We start from the raw sequence: 15,508 nt of genomic DNA, 5'->3' as shown, positions 1-15,508 counted from the left end.
GACAAAATCATACCAGAGTGTACAAATTCAGTTTCGAAAACTTCCATTGTCGTAACTTTCCACCAAAATCATGATTGTTACTTGGGTTACGAAATTCAGTGAGCATGGGACGGTAGTGGACTTATTTCTAAAGCCACAGGGGGAACTTATTCAAGCAGGAAAGAGAGTGCAAGGAAAGAAGAAAACAGAGCTGTAGTGAGGGACTACATTGTCCAATTAAACGTGAGAACACGCCACAGTGACTCCCTTGTCATTCCAAGTTCTTGGCTGTGTCTATGTACTGATTTCCTAGGGCTGTGTCCTACTGAGACCCTTACTGGAGCAATTTTTTCTTCTGTCCTTGCATTCCTTGCATGTCCTTGCACTCCTTTGTCATTCCGAGTTCTTGGCTGCGTCTATGCACTGATTTCCTAGGGTTGCATCCTACTGAGTCCCTCACTGCAGCAATATTTTCCTCTTTTTCCAGCCTGAATAAGTTCCCCCTGTGGCTTTAGAACATAAGTCCACAACTATTTTGGAAAAATTCGTCCAAAATAGGTCGCATTTTTTATCGAATAAAATATGGGTACGAATCTTTTTGGGTCACCCTGTATTTATTCTACGGCCTTTGTAATTCAGAAGTCATTCTTAAGGAATTGGGATAAAAATTTAAGCTTTAGTGTAAAGAGTGAGGTATCGAAGAGAGTTGAACCCCCTCACATACGCAATTAAAACATACGAATATAGAAGTTCGTTATGTAAGTTAATTCGTAAGTTACGTATATTTTTTACCAATGAAAACGTTGGTAAAAAATTAAAAGTTCTAGTTGCTTTTTTAAGTAATCAAAAAATTGGAGGGAAACTAGGCCTCCTCCCTCACTCCTTTTTTTCAAAATCTTTCGATTAATTGCCATTAATTAATATGCAAATTTCGTTTTAATTATTTATGTGCAGAGAGCCAAGATCAAAACATGCATTAATTCAAAAACGTCCAGAAATTAAATAAAAATTAAGTTTTTTTAAATGAAAGTAAGGAGCAACATTAAAACTTAAGACGAACAGAAATTACTCCGTATATGAAAGGGGCTTTTCCTCCTCAACGCCCCGCTCTTTACGCTAAAGTTCCTAACTGTTTTAAAAATAGAGTTAAGAGAAAGAGTCAAACTTTAAAGTAAAGAGCGGGGCGTTGATGAGGAAGCAGCCCCTTTCACATACGAAGTAGTTTCTGTTCGTTTTAAGTTTTAATGTTGCTCCTTACTTTCATTTTAAAAAACTTGTTTTTTTTTATTTAATATAGTCAAAGCTTCACTCTTAATCCCTTTCTATGGAGTTCAAAACTTCTTTAAACTCTTCCTTAATGAAGTACAATAACAAAAAAAAAACAAGTTCGTATTTTTTTTTATTTTAATAAGAATATTATGATTAGATTTAAATGAATTAGCTCGACCGAACAGAAAGACCTGCCAGAGAATAATGGAACAAGTGAGAGTGATATGGCTTTCAAGCAAAAAAAAAAAAAAAAAAAAAAAAAAAAAAAAAAAAAAAAAAAAAAAAAAAAAAAAAAAAAAAAAAAAAAAAAAAAAAAAAAAAACGAGTAAGAAAGAACTTCTCTTACTATGAACCTGACCTTTGTAAGTTCTCTCTATACTCAAACATTTGCAGCAAAAAATCAAGCCAGTCGGTTGAACTCGGTGAAGAACTAATTAGGTTTTTGTATTGCCCAAATTCAATAAGTCATCTTGTGTCTTTCTTTCGCATACAGCCTTATATAGATACACTAGTCAACGTGTAACGATTACCAGAGTTCTGGCTATCCGTGAGCATTTTGTAGTTAATTTTGTTGACCTCTCCTTCAGAAAAACTTTGTTTTTACTCAATAGATTCTCAATACGTGATGAAGGATACTGAACAAGGTCACAAGGTCTAGTACAAAACAACAATACGATATTAAATTGATTATATTACAAAACTGAACCTTGAGCATATTGTCATCACTCTGGAGAAATGAATAATCAATATAGTTAGGAATGATTATCAAGCTGCTAAATTACCACTATCAGACAACGATGTTTCTGTTAGTTCTATAGCTTCAAAAAAGCAAAAATTCTCCGTCCTGAAACAAATCTGTACACTATCCCATTAATTCAAATACCATGTGTTTTCAGACAAAAGATATTCGAGCCTACTAGTTTTAGAAAACAGAGACAGTATCTTCTTAAAAAAAAAAATGAAGTGGTCTGATAATTACTGGAAATCCAGATAAAGTGGAAATTCAGCTTACAGCTATCAAATGCAAGAGCAACTGAAAAAAGTGATTAATAGATCTTTCTCCATTTGAACTAATGATTTATCATTTTCTTCTTTTATAAAGATACTATCCATTTCCACCCACAGGCCAAGCCATCTTTTAGAAACATTGCCAATAGATTCTGAATAGATTCTAACCAAAGTTCTTAGTTGTTTTTACAGCAGTAAAATTTATTCCAGTATGCAATGACGTAAATACGTAAAAATTTCCAGGACAGCCAAAAGAATAAATCTTGGTCTACAACAAATCAATATAACTGAAAGAGTCAATGAATCGACAATCCCAAGGTTCAAAAAATATTTTTTTCATCAGTGCTCTTATTTTTTCTTCTTCTTTTTCTTCTAGCAAAACTGAGTCTAGAGTTAACTTTCTTGGAAAACCTGCTAGGAATCACACAAGATGTAACAAAAGAATAGTCTGATTTTTGTTTCAATTTTTTTAACTCTTTAAGAGGAGCTCGCCATAAACAACTAATTTAGACTGCAATCATGTGAGCATTCACAAGAGAAAGTTTCTTGTTTTACAATGCCATCAAAGTCGTCAACATTGAGCCAGGGTTGCCACTTTTAGTGGTTTTATCACTATTTCTAGTAATTTTTTATACTGCATAAAGTAAAAATCACCAAGTCAGCACATAAATCACTAGATTAAAGAGGAGAATCACTAAATCAGCCACAAAATCACTAAAATCTGGTGGTTTTTCCCTACTGGCAACTCTGCTTTCAGCTCAATAGCGATATTCAGTCCATTTTGCATCCTTCTACTACTATTTTAATAATTTTGCCACAGAACGCAGGGGACACGCATAAAAAAGGGACAAGTTAAATATACGTGCCAACATCAATTTTAATATTAAGGCCAATTTATAATAAGAGAATCAATTGCGTTCCGGTAAAATCCAGAACTAATGAAAGAATACAAAACCAAGCGAACTTAATTCACTGTTGCGCTGAGGGAAAATTTCCTTCAGAGCAGCAAAAGACTTCAGCTCATTTAATAGAAATAATGAAAAAAGGTATGCTATGCATAGATGAGTGGATGAGAGTAAATAAACCTTTATTAAATCATAATAAATTAGAGTTCCTCATGTATGGCAGGTCTTCTAATTATTACCCTTGGATCACTAATATACAAATAGATAATTATGTAGTCAAGCATATCAATAATATAAGATATCTTGGTGTTATTACTGATCAATAATTCTCAAAATTATGTGATGCGAATACAGTATAGTACGCTTTCAGTCTACTTGAAGCATCGACGTGTGTTGCGGAACATGGCACTCCCGAGTGTTGACCGGAGAGAGCAAAGAACCAGTCAGATCTCAATGTGTGCAGTTAAATATTATCCCTCTGTCACGTCTAGGAACATTTCATCATGCATTATTCATGTATAAGCATTATTCCGAATTAGTTCCTAAGTATTTCCTAAATTTATTTACTGCTAGTGATGAAATACACAATTAGCCTACACGATATGCAAATAAAGTGAGGATACCTCAAGTCGATAGAACTAGATCTTTATTTTATATACGTCATATTGGGCCGAATAGTTAAAATAATTTGCCCAGATTTTTAAAAAGTCGGCAGATGTGTGTGGTTTCCGTAGAGATTTTAAAACATTTTGTCTCCAGTTGTATTATTTTTGAAGAACCGTTAAATTGAATTTCTTTCGCTCCTATGAGCGAAAGATAATAGGGCAAATGCAGATTTGTTTTCTTTTCTCTTCTTTTCTTTTTTAAATTCTATTCCTGTGTTTAAGGGGTTACTCCAAGCAAGTGAAAGCTTTTGGAGGGTTAATTGCTTTGTTGTATTGCTTTTTTTAGTGTTTTCTTTATGGATTTTATTGTGTATTTTCTTGAAAAAAAACCGTTATCAAACTGAAGATGGGGAGTGGAATTGCAGTAAAATTAAAATTATGTAGTAGAATTAAAACATAATAAATATGCATTTATTGTAGAATCACAATTGACTTAAGAATTGAACTTTAGCTGCTACAAAGAAAGCATCGTAACCCTTGTACTAAGGCAACTATCCCTGTGATGAGCCATCAGAAAAAAAAGAATTTGGTTCAATATAATGCTGATCCCTTCCCATAGTTTAATTTTTAAATGAAAGTAAGGAGCAACATTAAAACTTTAAACGAACAAAAACTATTCTGTATACGCTAAAGTCTTAAAGTTCTTTAGCAATACTTATTCAAATTCAACAGCCCATGTGTTTGAGCAGTCTTTCTAAAAAAATTGTGACAAAAAGTCAAACTAGCGTAAAGAACGACGGTTGAGGAAGGGACAGCCCCACTTATGTACGGAATAATTTCTGTTCATTTTGTAAAAACTTGTTTTGTATTTAAATTCTGACCGTTACTCATATCATGCCAGTTATTCCCCTTCTCTTCCTCTCCCTGTGTAAAATTTCTGAAGGAAAATTCCCCCGCAAACTTTACTCTCCACGGAAAATTCTCACCATGGAAAATCAGTTCGTTACCACAAACAGTTTGATTACATATATATATATATATATAGATGGGCATACTTATTCATCGATACAAAGAAACTATCAAATAGCCCTAAATCCTAAAAAAAAGAAAAGAACATTTTCGCATCCTACAAAATAAAACTTTATACAACACGTGAAAATAGAAATGGTGTTATCTTACAAACCCTATAAAAATTTCTCTCTAAACGCTATTTCAAGGCTATCTGGATAAGCCTACCTACTCGGCAGTCCTAAAATCTCTGATGGTGATTAAATTTTCCAAAAGCCTATAATCTACATCTCATACAACAACAATCTCAAGCCTCAATTGTTAAAGCTTTTTACAAATTTAATTCTTGAAATCAAGATATTAATTTTCTTTGGCTTTATTAGTGTCTTTTTCTTTTCCCATAAGGATAAAAAGAGTTGATAGATGACACTGTATTGACAGGACGAGAAATGTAACTTGGAATAGATCCCCTAACCTCTTGAAGGACCTGAAAGCTATCAGGATATCACTGATGACCATATTATTTTTCCCACTAGGAAACCCTTTTAGACGAAAGAGTGAAATACCGTGTCCACCTCTTCCTGCCTTTCCATGAGAACAGGAACTTTGAGTAATTGCTAAAAAGTGTATAAAGGAATAAATAGCGTAACAAAATACAAAATCTACGAATTTATTTTTATCTTACATAATGTTTTTAAGTCAAAGACTTAATTAAATCAATCGTCTGATAAGAAAAAAAATGAATAAAAAATGATCAGCCTACAAAATATACAAAATAAATTCTTTCGTTCAAAATAAAAGAACCAATTTTACAATTTCTGGATCTTACAGCGGCAGGGAAACAATATTTTGAAGTCTTTTTTTTCAGGAATGCCGAAGTTTAAGGTGAAAATTATCACACTGGTTGATTTCATGCTGTAAAGAAACTTAAAATCCTGTCACTAACACCAGCTAGTTTCAAAACGATATGAATCTAGGTTTCATTAAAAAAAAGTTTTCTTTAACTGCAAGTAAGGAGCGACATTAAAACTTGAAGCGAACAATGGGGGAAGAAACTTGAAACCCATGATAGGGGGGTTGTCCCCTCCTGAACACCTCGCTCTTTACGCTACAGTTTTACTCTTTCTCACAACTTTACTTTTTAAAACAATAAAAAAAAATCTTTAGCGTAAAGAGCAATGCGTTGAGGGGAGACAACCCCTTTCATATGCGGAATAATTTTCGTTGGTTTTAACTTTTAATTCCGCTCCTTACTTGCGGTTAAAAAAAATGTGTTTTATTTTAATTTAATTTATGAACATTTTTGAATTAAAACATGTTTTGATTTTGGCTTACAGCAATTTGCATATTAATTTTTGTTTGAGTAAATGGCTTTCTCATTGTTTTAACCGGACGATTTTGATAAGAAAAGGGGTGGGGGAGGAGGCCTAGTTGCCCTCCAAATTTTGGTTAATTAAAAAGGCAATTGCAACTTTTTTTACGAACGTTTTTATTAGTAATAAATAGACGTAACTTACGAATTAACTTACGTAACGAACTTCGATATTTGTATATTTTTATTACGTACATGATGGGATTCCCCCCTCGTCAATACCTCGCTCTTTACATTAAAGCTTGAACTTAGTTCCAATTATTTAAGAATGACCCCTGAATCACAAAGGCCGTAGAATAAATAGTTGAAATTACTAAAAATACTTAAGCGTAAAGAGCGAGGTGTTCTGGAGGAGATGGACGCCCTTATATACGTAATAATTTCTGTTTGTTTATGTTTTAATGCTGCTCCTTACTTCCGGCTTAAAAAGCTTTTTTATTTCTTCATTTTCTAATTACTTTCTTTTATATAATGCTAGGACATCCTGGCCCCCTTCATGGAAATTCTCTTCCCTCATGATAAATTCATCCATAGAAAGGTCCTCCCACGTAACCCCCTCGGCCCTCAAAAAGAAAAAGTCTCCCTGAAAACGCCTGTACACTTCCTAGTAACCATTGCTGTAAGTAAACAATGGTCAATGTTTGTAGCTTGCAGCCCCTCCCTCGGGGACTGTGGGGGATTAACTCGTCCCATAAAACATAATTATTGCGTTTTTCGACTATGCTTAACAAAATGGCTATCTCAAAATTTTGATCCGGTGACTTTTGGAAAAAAATGAGGGTGAGAGGGGGCCTAGATGCTCTCCAGTTTAGTAGGTCACTTAAAAAGGGCACTAGAACTTTTTATTTCCGCTAAAATGAGCCCTCTCGCGACATTCTAGGACCACTGGGTCGATATGATCCCCCTGAAAAAAAAACAAATACACACGCATTTTTGTAGATAGGAGATTGAAACTTCTACAGTAGGGTTCTCCGATACGCTGAATCTGATGGTGTGATATTTGTTAAGATTCTATGACTTTTAGGGGGTATTTACTCCTATTTTCTAAAATAAGGCGAATTTTCCCAGACTCGTAACTATTGATGGGTAAGACTAAACTTTAAGAAGCGTATATATTTAAAATCACGTAAAAATGCGATTCGTTTGATTTAACTACTGATACCAAAATTCCATTTTTTAGAGTTTTGGTTACTATTGAGTCGGGTCACTCCTTACTACATTTCGTTATCACGAACTGTTTGAAAATATCTTTGTGATAAGAATTTAGGACGCAAATAGTGCGTCAAATAAAAAAAACAAAAACAATATAAGCAATAACAAGTACACTAATAAATAAAATAAACCAAGAAAACTTATTTTCAAATACAACTTTCAGATGCGCCCTTTTGATTTTGCACAACGACAGATAGAAATTTATAAACTGAAAACCAAGGAGCCTAAACGTAAATTCAAGACTTAGAACGGTCCACTCAAAATATAATATAAAAGAACTACATATTTTTTTTTTAGTTAATACTTTATTGAACCTGTTGTAGCTCAGTGGAGCACCCGTTGCAGCTGTTATAGCTGCAATACGGAGCACCCGGGTTCGATCCCCGCTGCAGCAAGGGTGGGCAACAAGCTTACTACTCGTCCCTGTAATAAAAACACTCAGCAACTGAAACGTTGACTGGACGGCCTATGAACCAGCAATGGCTCAGGGGGATCTTTATCCCTTTTTTTAAATACTTTATTGACCGACGATTAAGAAAATTAACTAGGACGCTTTATGAACTACATGGAGATACGACACTTGTTTTCACACAAAAAGAACACTGGGTATCCAACAAAATACTTGTTTTATAGCCGTGACACGTAAAACTTGACAATAACAGTGACAAATGTCTTTATAGTGGAAAAAAAAGTAAAAAAAAAAAAGAAAATTACATTCATTTTGACAACTCTTCTTCAATTCAATGTCCATCCGTTTTTAATATCAAATTTAAAATAATCAAAAATTCGAGTAAGCTTGCCACTTCCTTCATACCCAGGTTATTACACAACAATACTTTGAACGGATGGTCACCCAAGAAAAAAACAAACTTCCCTCTAAAAACCTCCTGGGAACGAGGGGTATCAAATCATAAAACCGATTTTTGAGGATTAGTCTTTTTTACTTTTTCGGGGGGAGGAGGAGGTAATCAAACATTTTTGTTGATTGGGGTTTAACCATTCCCACTCACCCTTCTATTGCTTCGCAGGTAAGAGGACGAACCTTAAATTTTACTTCAAACTCAATAAGGTACTCAGGACCTGCCGAACCTATCAGCACCCTTCTATCTATAAATCTACTCCCCCCCCCTCATATTGACCTGAAAGGTATATTGAAAAGTTAGGAAATGTGGACCCATTGATGAACATTCTCAAGTTCCTCACTATCCGTCCCCGTCACAATAATATCCCCTGACCTCCCTGTAATTGCTATTGCTGATTCGCGACTAAACAATAACGCATAACTGCGGGCACCGTGTCTATTACTGTGTGAAACAAAGAAAGGAAAGGATAGTTGAGAAAACGAGGATTTTGTCAGCCAGTAGGTATTCATATTTTTCCCCTATTGTTCAATTCACTTTGAAAGGTTAGATAGAGTTTTCTTCTTCTTTTTTTCCTTTTTTTTTAGCACATGTGACGACTTGGGGAAATATTTGCTTGTTTTTGACTTCATATTTTGCTGAAAAAATCCTCGTTTCCTCAACTATCCTTTCCATTCTTGGTTTCATACGTCATGTGTAGCAAGTGTAGTTTTAGAATGTATTTATGTATAATACTGTTATATTTTTATATCTTTTTTTTTAATATGGGTATACGAACTCAACAAGGACATCATTTCCGTTAAAATTGCATTTTTTTAAGATTTATTATCTAAACAAGAGTAGGACTAGTATATGAACCTAGGGCCCGTTTTCTTTGATAAGCATTTTCTTATTTCACAATCTGAAAGTAGGAAACAAAACAAAGCTAGATATTCAGTTAGAAGTTGGTCTAAAGAAAATTAGACATTTTTAGGTCGAGTCATGAACTATTGAAATATCTTTGCCAATACGTGCATCACAACTTGTCTTTACAAAACAGACACATAAAAGAGCCTATTCACGAATCGACCTTCTGTGAAAAGCCGTGTCATTTTTATACTATCTTATTATTTTATAATTATGATTGACAGAATGACTCTTGGGGCCTTGCCTTTTGCATTAGAGACTATATTCATCATCATTCGAAATTAAAGAAGCATAGACAGAGGAGCTAATCATAGAAAATTTCCCTTGAGGATCCGATTTACATCACTAAAAAAGGAGCAAATATAGCTCTTTTTCACAATCATCAAATTCAAGATGGATATAATCCAAACTGACGTCATGTGCAAATTAATTCAGTTGGAGCAAAAAAAAACAATTAAAGATTCTTTCCTAGTTCTGTGGCGCCCCCTATATCTAGCTGCAAGATCAAAAGTATTGATGAAATTTATTATCCGTTATTGTCACTTTTAGGACCTCTAATAGTAAGAATGTAGCATTATTTTTTTTTTGCAAAAACACTTCTAATTGTTCTATTCATTGTCATAATCAAGAAGAAATATATTACATTTATATATTGTCCATTTTCTATGTTCATACGAAATGATTGCTCTTTATTACGATCTCCAGGAATATAATAAATAATAAATTAGGATATGTACTTTGGGACACAAAATTAAAAAATAATTACTGAATAGATTCTCTTGAGACGGAAAGATGTTTAAATACTAAACACAAGTACTCTGATCAACTTAGAACTGTTTAACTAGCTCTTCATTGTGTCGTTCTATATCGGAGATTTAAGCAACTGGCTCTTAAGACTTCTCTTTTTTTGATTCTTCAAGTACATAGACAAGGTATACTCTAGTAGTACTTGAAGTTCAGAATAGTTGAGTAAGTTCAGTGGTACAAGTATTTCTCTTCAAATGATAAATTAAACAACAAAGAGAGATAAAACTAAAGAAAAAACCTCAAACGAAACTGCGGCTAATAGAGAGAAAAGAGATAAAAGACTAAAATAACGCGGATATTTTGCCTGTATCTAAACTAGGCGTCCCCAGCACAAGATGAAAAAAAAATACTAAACTAAAAATAAATAAAACCGCCACTAATAATAATAAATACAATTGATACTACTGATCCACGCAGATAAAAGAAGCTATTCAAGTTACTTCAATGAGAACATCAAAGCAACTGAGGAAAAATTATGAAAATTGAAACCAAGTTTACTATTATGTTGCAAAATAATCCTCTTGTTAGCTAATATTGAAGCAACTCTTTTTGGTCCAGTACATAATCTTATCGACTATCCCTTATCAACTGGTTTGATCCCTTATCAACCCATAAATAATATGGGGTATCGACTACTCCATATTATTGGTTCATTTTTCAAAAGACAATAATAAATTGGGTCAATATTTGAATTCCCCGTGTCTCTATTTATTGAAAGATTAGCAAACATAGGTTTTTTAATTTCTATAGCCCTCCTCGCCCACTGAGAAAAACCCCTATCATTAGAAATAGCTGAAGCCTTATCAAATTGCATAAAATGTTCAGGATGAAAGAATGTATGTTCAGCCAGAGCCGAAACAAAAGTTTCAAAAGGCGACCACTTTCCTAATTATGCCACAGGTGACGAGAAAGTTGATACAATGGAACGGAGGGGGACCCCCTGTCTTATGAATTTTGGGTAGACCATAGATCTTGGGTGTGGAACAACCTCTTGGATAAAATTTATCATAAAATTGTGGGGTAATCACAACATAAATGATGTGATTAATAATTTATCATAAATGGGTAAATTGTTTTTCAGCGACTCCAATTCCTTTCTTATCGACTTTACATATTTATCCGTAGGATCGAAATCCATTTTTTTGTAAGTATTGATATCAGAAATAATTGAATTCATTTTACGATAATAATCATCAGTGTCCGTAATTACATAGTGTTGCCTTTATCAGCCCTAGTGATAGTAAGGACCTTATCCTTTTTCAATCAGAAAGTATTTTAATGTCACTTTTTGTTATATCGATTTAAATTTTTCTCATGTTAAAACTGTTTAGTTTCCTTACGATCTCGGCTCTAAGCTCCTGAGGAGCCTCGACTTTATCAATAGAAGCCGTAATTCCTGACTCTACCTTAGAAATTATTTTTGAATAAGAAATTGGTATTGGAAAACTGAATCTAAAACCCTTCGACAAAACTGCCTCTTGTTGACTACTAAGAGGTTTAGATGACAAATTATTAGTGGCAGGACCCAGAAAAAAACGAGGATAAAAAAATATCCGAATCCTGGAACTTCTAAAATAAAAGTCTATTGCCGACCAAACAAATTTCATCGTCATAGCTTAACTCGAAGTACCCAAACAAGCAAAACCGGGACAGACCGACAGAATTTGCGATCGCTTTATGCCACTTGATAAATACCAAGTGCAATAAAAACAAATAAAACCACCACCAACAGTAATAAATACAATTATCGCTACTGATCCACACAGGGAAAAGAAGCTATTCGAGTTACTTCAATGAGAACATCAAAGCAACTGAGGAAAAATTATGAAAATTGAAACCAAGGTAACTATTCTGTTGCGAAATAATCCTCTTGTTAGCTAATATTGAAGCAACTCTTTTTGGTCCAGTAAGTAATCTTATCCCCTGGTGATTATGTAAAATTTTAATTCCCTTATCGATTATTGGTTCATTTTTCAAAAGACAATCACAATTGGGTCAATATTTGAATTCCCCGTTTCTCTGTTTATTGAAAAATTAGCAAACATATGTTTTTTTTCATTTCTATAGCCTCCCTCGCCCACTGAGAAAACCCCTATCATTAGAAATAGCTGTAGCCTTATCAAATTGTATAAAATATTCAGGATAAAAGAATGTATGTTCAGCCAGAGCCGAAACAAAAGTTTCCAACGACAACCACTTTCGTAATTTTGCCACAGATGACGAGTAAGTTGATACAATGGGACAGAGGGGGAGCCTCGTCTTATGAATTTTGGATAGACCATAGATCTTGGGTGTAGAACAACCTCTTGGATAAAATTTATCATAAAATTCTGGGATAATCCTTTTTCAATCAGAAAGTAAATAATATCATCTTTTGTGATATCACTTTCAATTTTCCTTATGTTAAAAGTGTTCAGTTTCCTTACGATCTCCTTACGAAATTGGTATTGGAAAACTGAATCTAAAACCCTTCGACAAAACTGCCTCTTGTTGACTACTAAGAGGTTTAGATGACACATTCTTAGTGACCTCTTCCACCCCACTTAGGGATGACTTGCTCCAGCTGTTTCGTAAGTCCAATTCAATTTTTTCTAAATTCTCTAAGCACCTAGGCAAAAGTGTACTTAAATAGTAATTGAAGTTTGCAAACTATTTGAAGCATTTTTTCCTAACTTAGCCTGTTTTGGTCCCAGATAATGAGAAAAAAAAGATTTTTGGCAAACTATAATCTTTCATCCGTAAAATTTGGCCTAGGCATTTTAAGCTTTCTTTTACTACAGCCCTAGAATGTGGGATTAAACAAAATTTTTAGCGTTTGATATACAGCCAGTCAATCGTTTACCTGAAAGTTCCCACAGAAAATCCCCGGAAAACCGTTTATGCATAGAAACATTATGAAGCATCCACGTTTCACGGCCGTACTTAAAGTAGTATTTTCCCAATTACTTAACCAATAATTAAAATCACTAACAGGGTTGGCACAATTTTTTCCTAAAATTGAGCAACCCGATGAAAAAACTAACGATCTAAATTTCTGGCGTTCAAAGCAGAACTTTTTATCCAGATTACAAGTTAAATATCTTTGTTGAATATCTTCAACCGAGTTCTTCAACCAAATATTCTTCAAATATTCTATTGGTTTCTTCAACCAAATATCTTCAACCAAGTTAAATATCTTTGCAACCAAATAGAAGAGCAAAGCTGAAACTTTTTATTTGAAAAAGTAAAATACGTTATTCTAATAAAACTGAGGTTCAATATGGAACCATTATATTTTGCGGAACAATTTTTCATTTTCTGTTTCTTTTCTTAGGTAATGATTATGTGTTTGGTTTTTCCATAAAAGAAACCTTTACAGGCTATGAGGCCTTTATGGAAATCAGTGTCGTATATTGGCTGTACGTTGTTCGTTTTGCTTATTTTTTTGGATTGTATCTTATCCTATCGTATTATCTTAGTGGCTTAGAGAGTTTTCTCACGTAATTATTTGTAAAAGTAAAATCAGTTTTTTTTGTTTTGTTTTCTAGTTCTTATTGTCCTGCATCAAGATGATTTATTGAATCTTTTGTTTGTTCCGAAACACCAAAAATAAAAAATAAAAAAAAAATAAAGAAAAATATTACGCACACGCTATAGGTAATCAAAAGCTGACCTATTTAAACAATTTTACAGAAAATTATAAACATCACATTTTATGTAACAATATTTTAAACAGTCCACTAGAAATAACTTATTGAAGTTTTGGTGTTTTCTGAAAATAAAAATTTGAAATATTCTCAACAGTCATGGGTGCTGAAATTCTTTATAGAAAAAACATCAATTAAAAAACAAACATTTCACCTGCTAAAAAAGCCAATGAAGTTCAAAAAGGCAGACGGATTTATTCACTGACAAACAATCATACGATTGTCTTAAGACGACAAAACACGAAACAAAACAAAAAAAAAACATTTTCCTCCCAAGTTTTTTGTCGAATCATAAGACTTTAAAAGGTAAAGGATACGGCATTAGACTTTACAGTCCGTACCGGCGGTGCTGATCTCTCGTTTCTTGGCCCTTCAGCCAGGAAGTGCAATGGGGGGTTGGGGGCCAGCCATCCTGTGCTTTCGCACACCCTTCCTGTTTACCTTCCCCAGATTTTCTCCTGGTACCCATTTAGAGCTGGGTCGACTCTGGCTAAGCTTACGGAGTCACGTCACTGACCCCCGTCCCATACTGAAGAATTGGGTACACTGGGATTCGAACCCGCGTCCTCTCAGACAAGGGATCCCGAATCCAGCGCACCAACCCACAACCCACATAAGACTTTACACTATCATTAACACTGATTTGAACTATATTTTTTAAATTCTGTACCTAAATATGCCTAAAAGTGGTTATTTTAACAAGAGTAATATGCAGGTGTCAATCCAGCTTACAAAACTACTAAACCTAAAAAACAACAAAAAATTACCTTTAGCGTAGTCTTCCAATTTACATTTCTCTCCATGAACTGTCATCAAGTTCCGTTGAAATTGTTCAATTTGGCTCTTTAGATTTTCATTTGCATCCCTGGAATGAATGTCAGATGAATAGAGTGCAAAAATAGTTTGAACAATGCTTCCACACATTAATATATTGAAGATTGCCATCTTCTCGTTTCCCTAGTCCTTTCAAGAGACAAAAGCCTGTGCCAAGAGAAATAAATTCAAAACCGTCCTCACATAACGTTTTCGGACAGTAATATCCGTTTACTGTTGGCTTAGTTCAAAAAATTTTAGTTTAAATTAATGCTGAAGCATTTTCTTCTATTCTTTAAGAGACAGAGCTTGTAAATGTAACAGATGTTCTTGCTAATTTTTTATTTTACTTTGTATAACTAGTAAAGGTCTGTAACCCCAACCAATCATTTAACTGAAAACAATCACCAAGCGTTATATAACATGCACATGAAGAGAGTATTTCTTTATTGGGCAATCAGATTGAGTCAGTAGCTTTCCAATCCTTTTAGTGATTTTTCTTTTCTGTGCCTTTGTCCGACCGGATCTTTGGCTAGTTCAAAATAAAACAGACAGTTTAAAGCAATAAATACTTTCAAATCTGGAAGCATATAACCTAATGGGATCAATAAATCCTCTAGCTATATCTGCTGGAAACCTACAGATTGACAACAAATATCTTTGACAAAACTTGACAAACAGAAACAAGCTTTACAGGCACAAAACTGGATAGACAAAAATTAGACTAAACAATATTTTAGGAAAAAACCGAAGCGTTCAAAAGATTTTATGCAATTCTTAAAAATATACATGGTACCCGTACCCCATTCATACGGCAGAGAGAGGCGCCTTAAAACTTAAAATGGTACTTATTATGAAGTATTACCTACCTGAGGAATAATTTCAGCCAAAATTCTTACGGAAATATTAGCACAAAGTACTGCAATGCATAACAATACATTTTTTATATCAATTAGCACAAGCTTAAAATATATTTTTTCTTTTTTTCAATTTGTGCAAAGTTGAGTAAATGATCATAAAACATACTAAATATAGCCACAAAACTGGATAGATTTACTGGCTTCCCCCTCCCTCCCAA

General features: G+C 33.9%; 1 protein-coding gene across 3 annotated transcripts in view; it reads right to left on the bottom strand.

The window, feature by feature from the left end:
* Positions 1–15,508, bottom strand: part of LOC136040978 (uncharacterized) — a 130,825-nt gene that overhangs the window by 46,679 nt on the left and 68,638 nt on the right. For all 3 annotated transcript variants that reach the window (XM_065725452.1, XM_065725454.1, XM_065725453.1), the window contains one exon: positions 14,385–14,482. In XM_065725452.1, the coding sequence (XP_065581524.1) occupies positions 14,385–14,482 (98 nt within the window). The remainder of the gene's footprint in view (positions 1–14,384; positions 14,483–15,508) is intronic.

The sequence above is a fragment of the Artemia franciscana genome, chromosome 21 (genome assembly GCF_032884065.1).
Source record: "Artemia franciscana chromosome 21, ASM3288406v1, whole genome shotgun sequence".
NCBI lineage: Eukaryota > Metazoa > Arthropoda > Branchiopoda > Anostraca > Artemiidae > Artemia > Artemia franciscana.
Note: the sequence above shows the minus strand (reverse complement) of the source record. Positions and strands in the feature narration are given on the sequence as shown.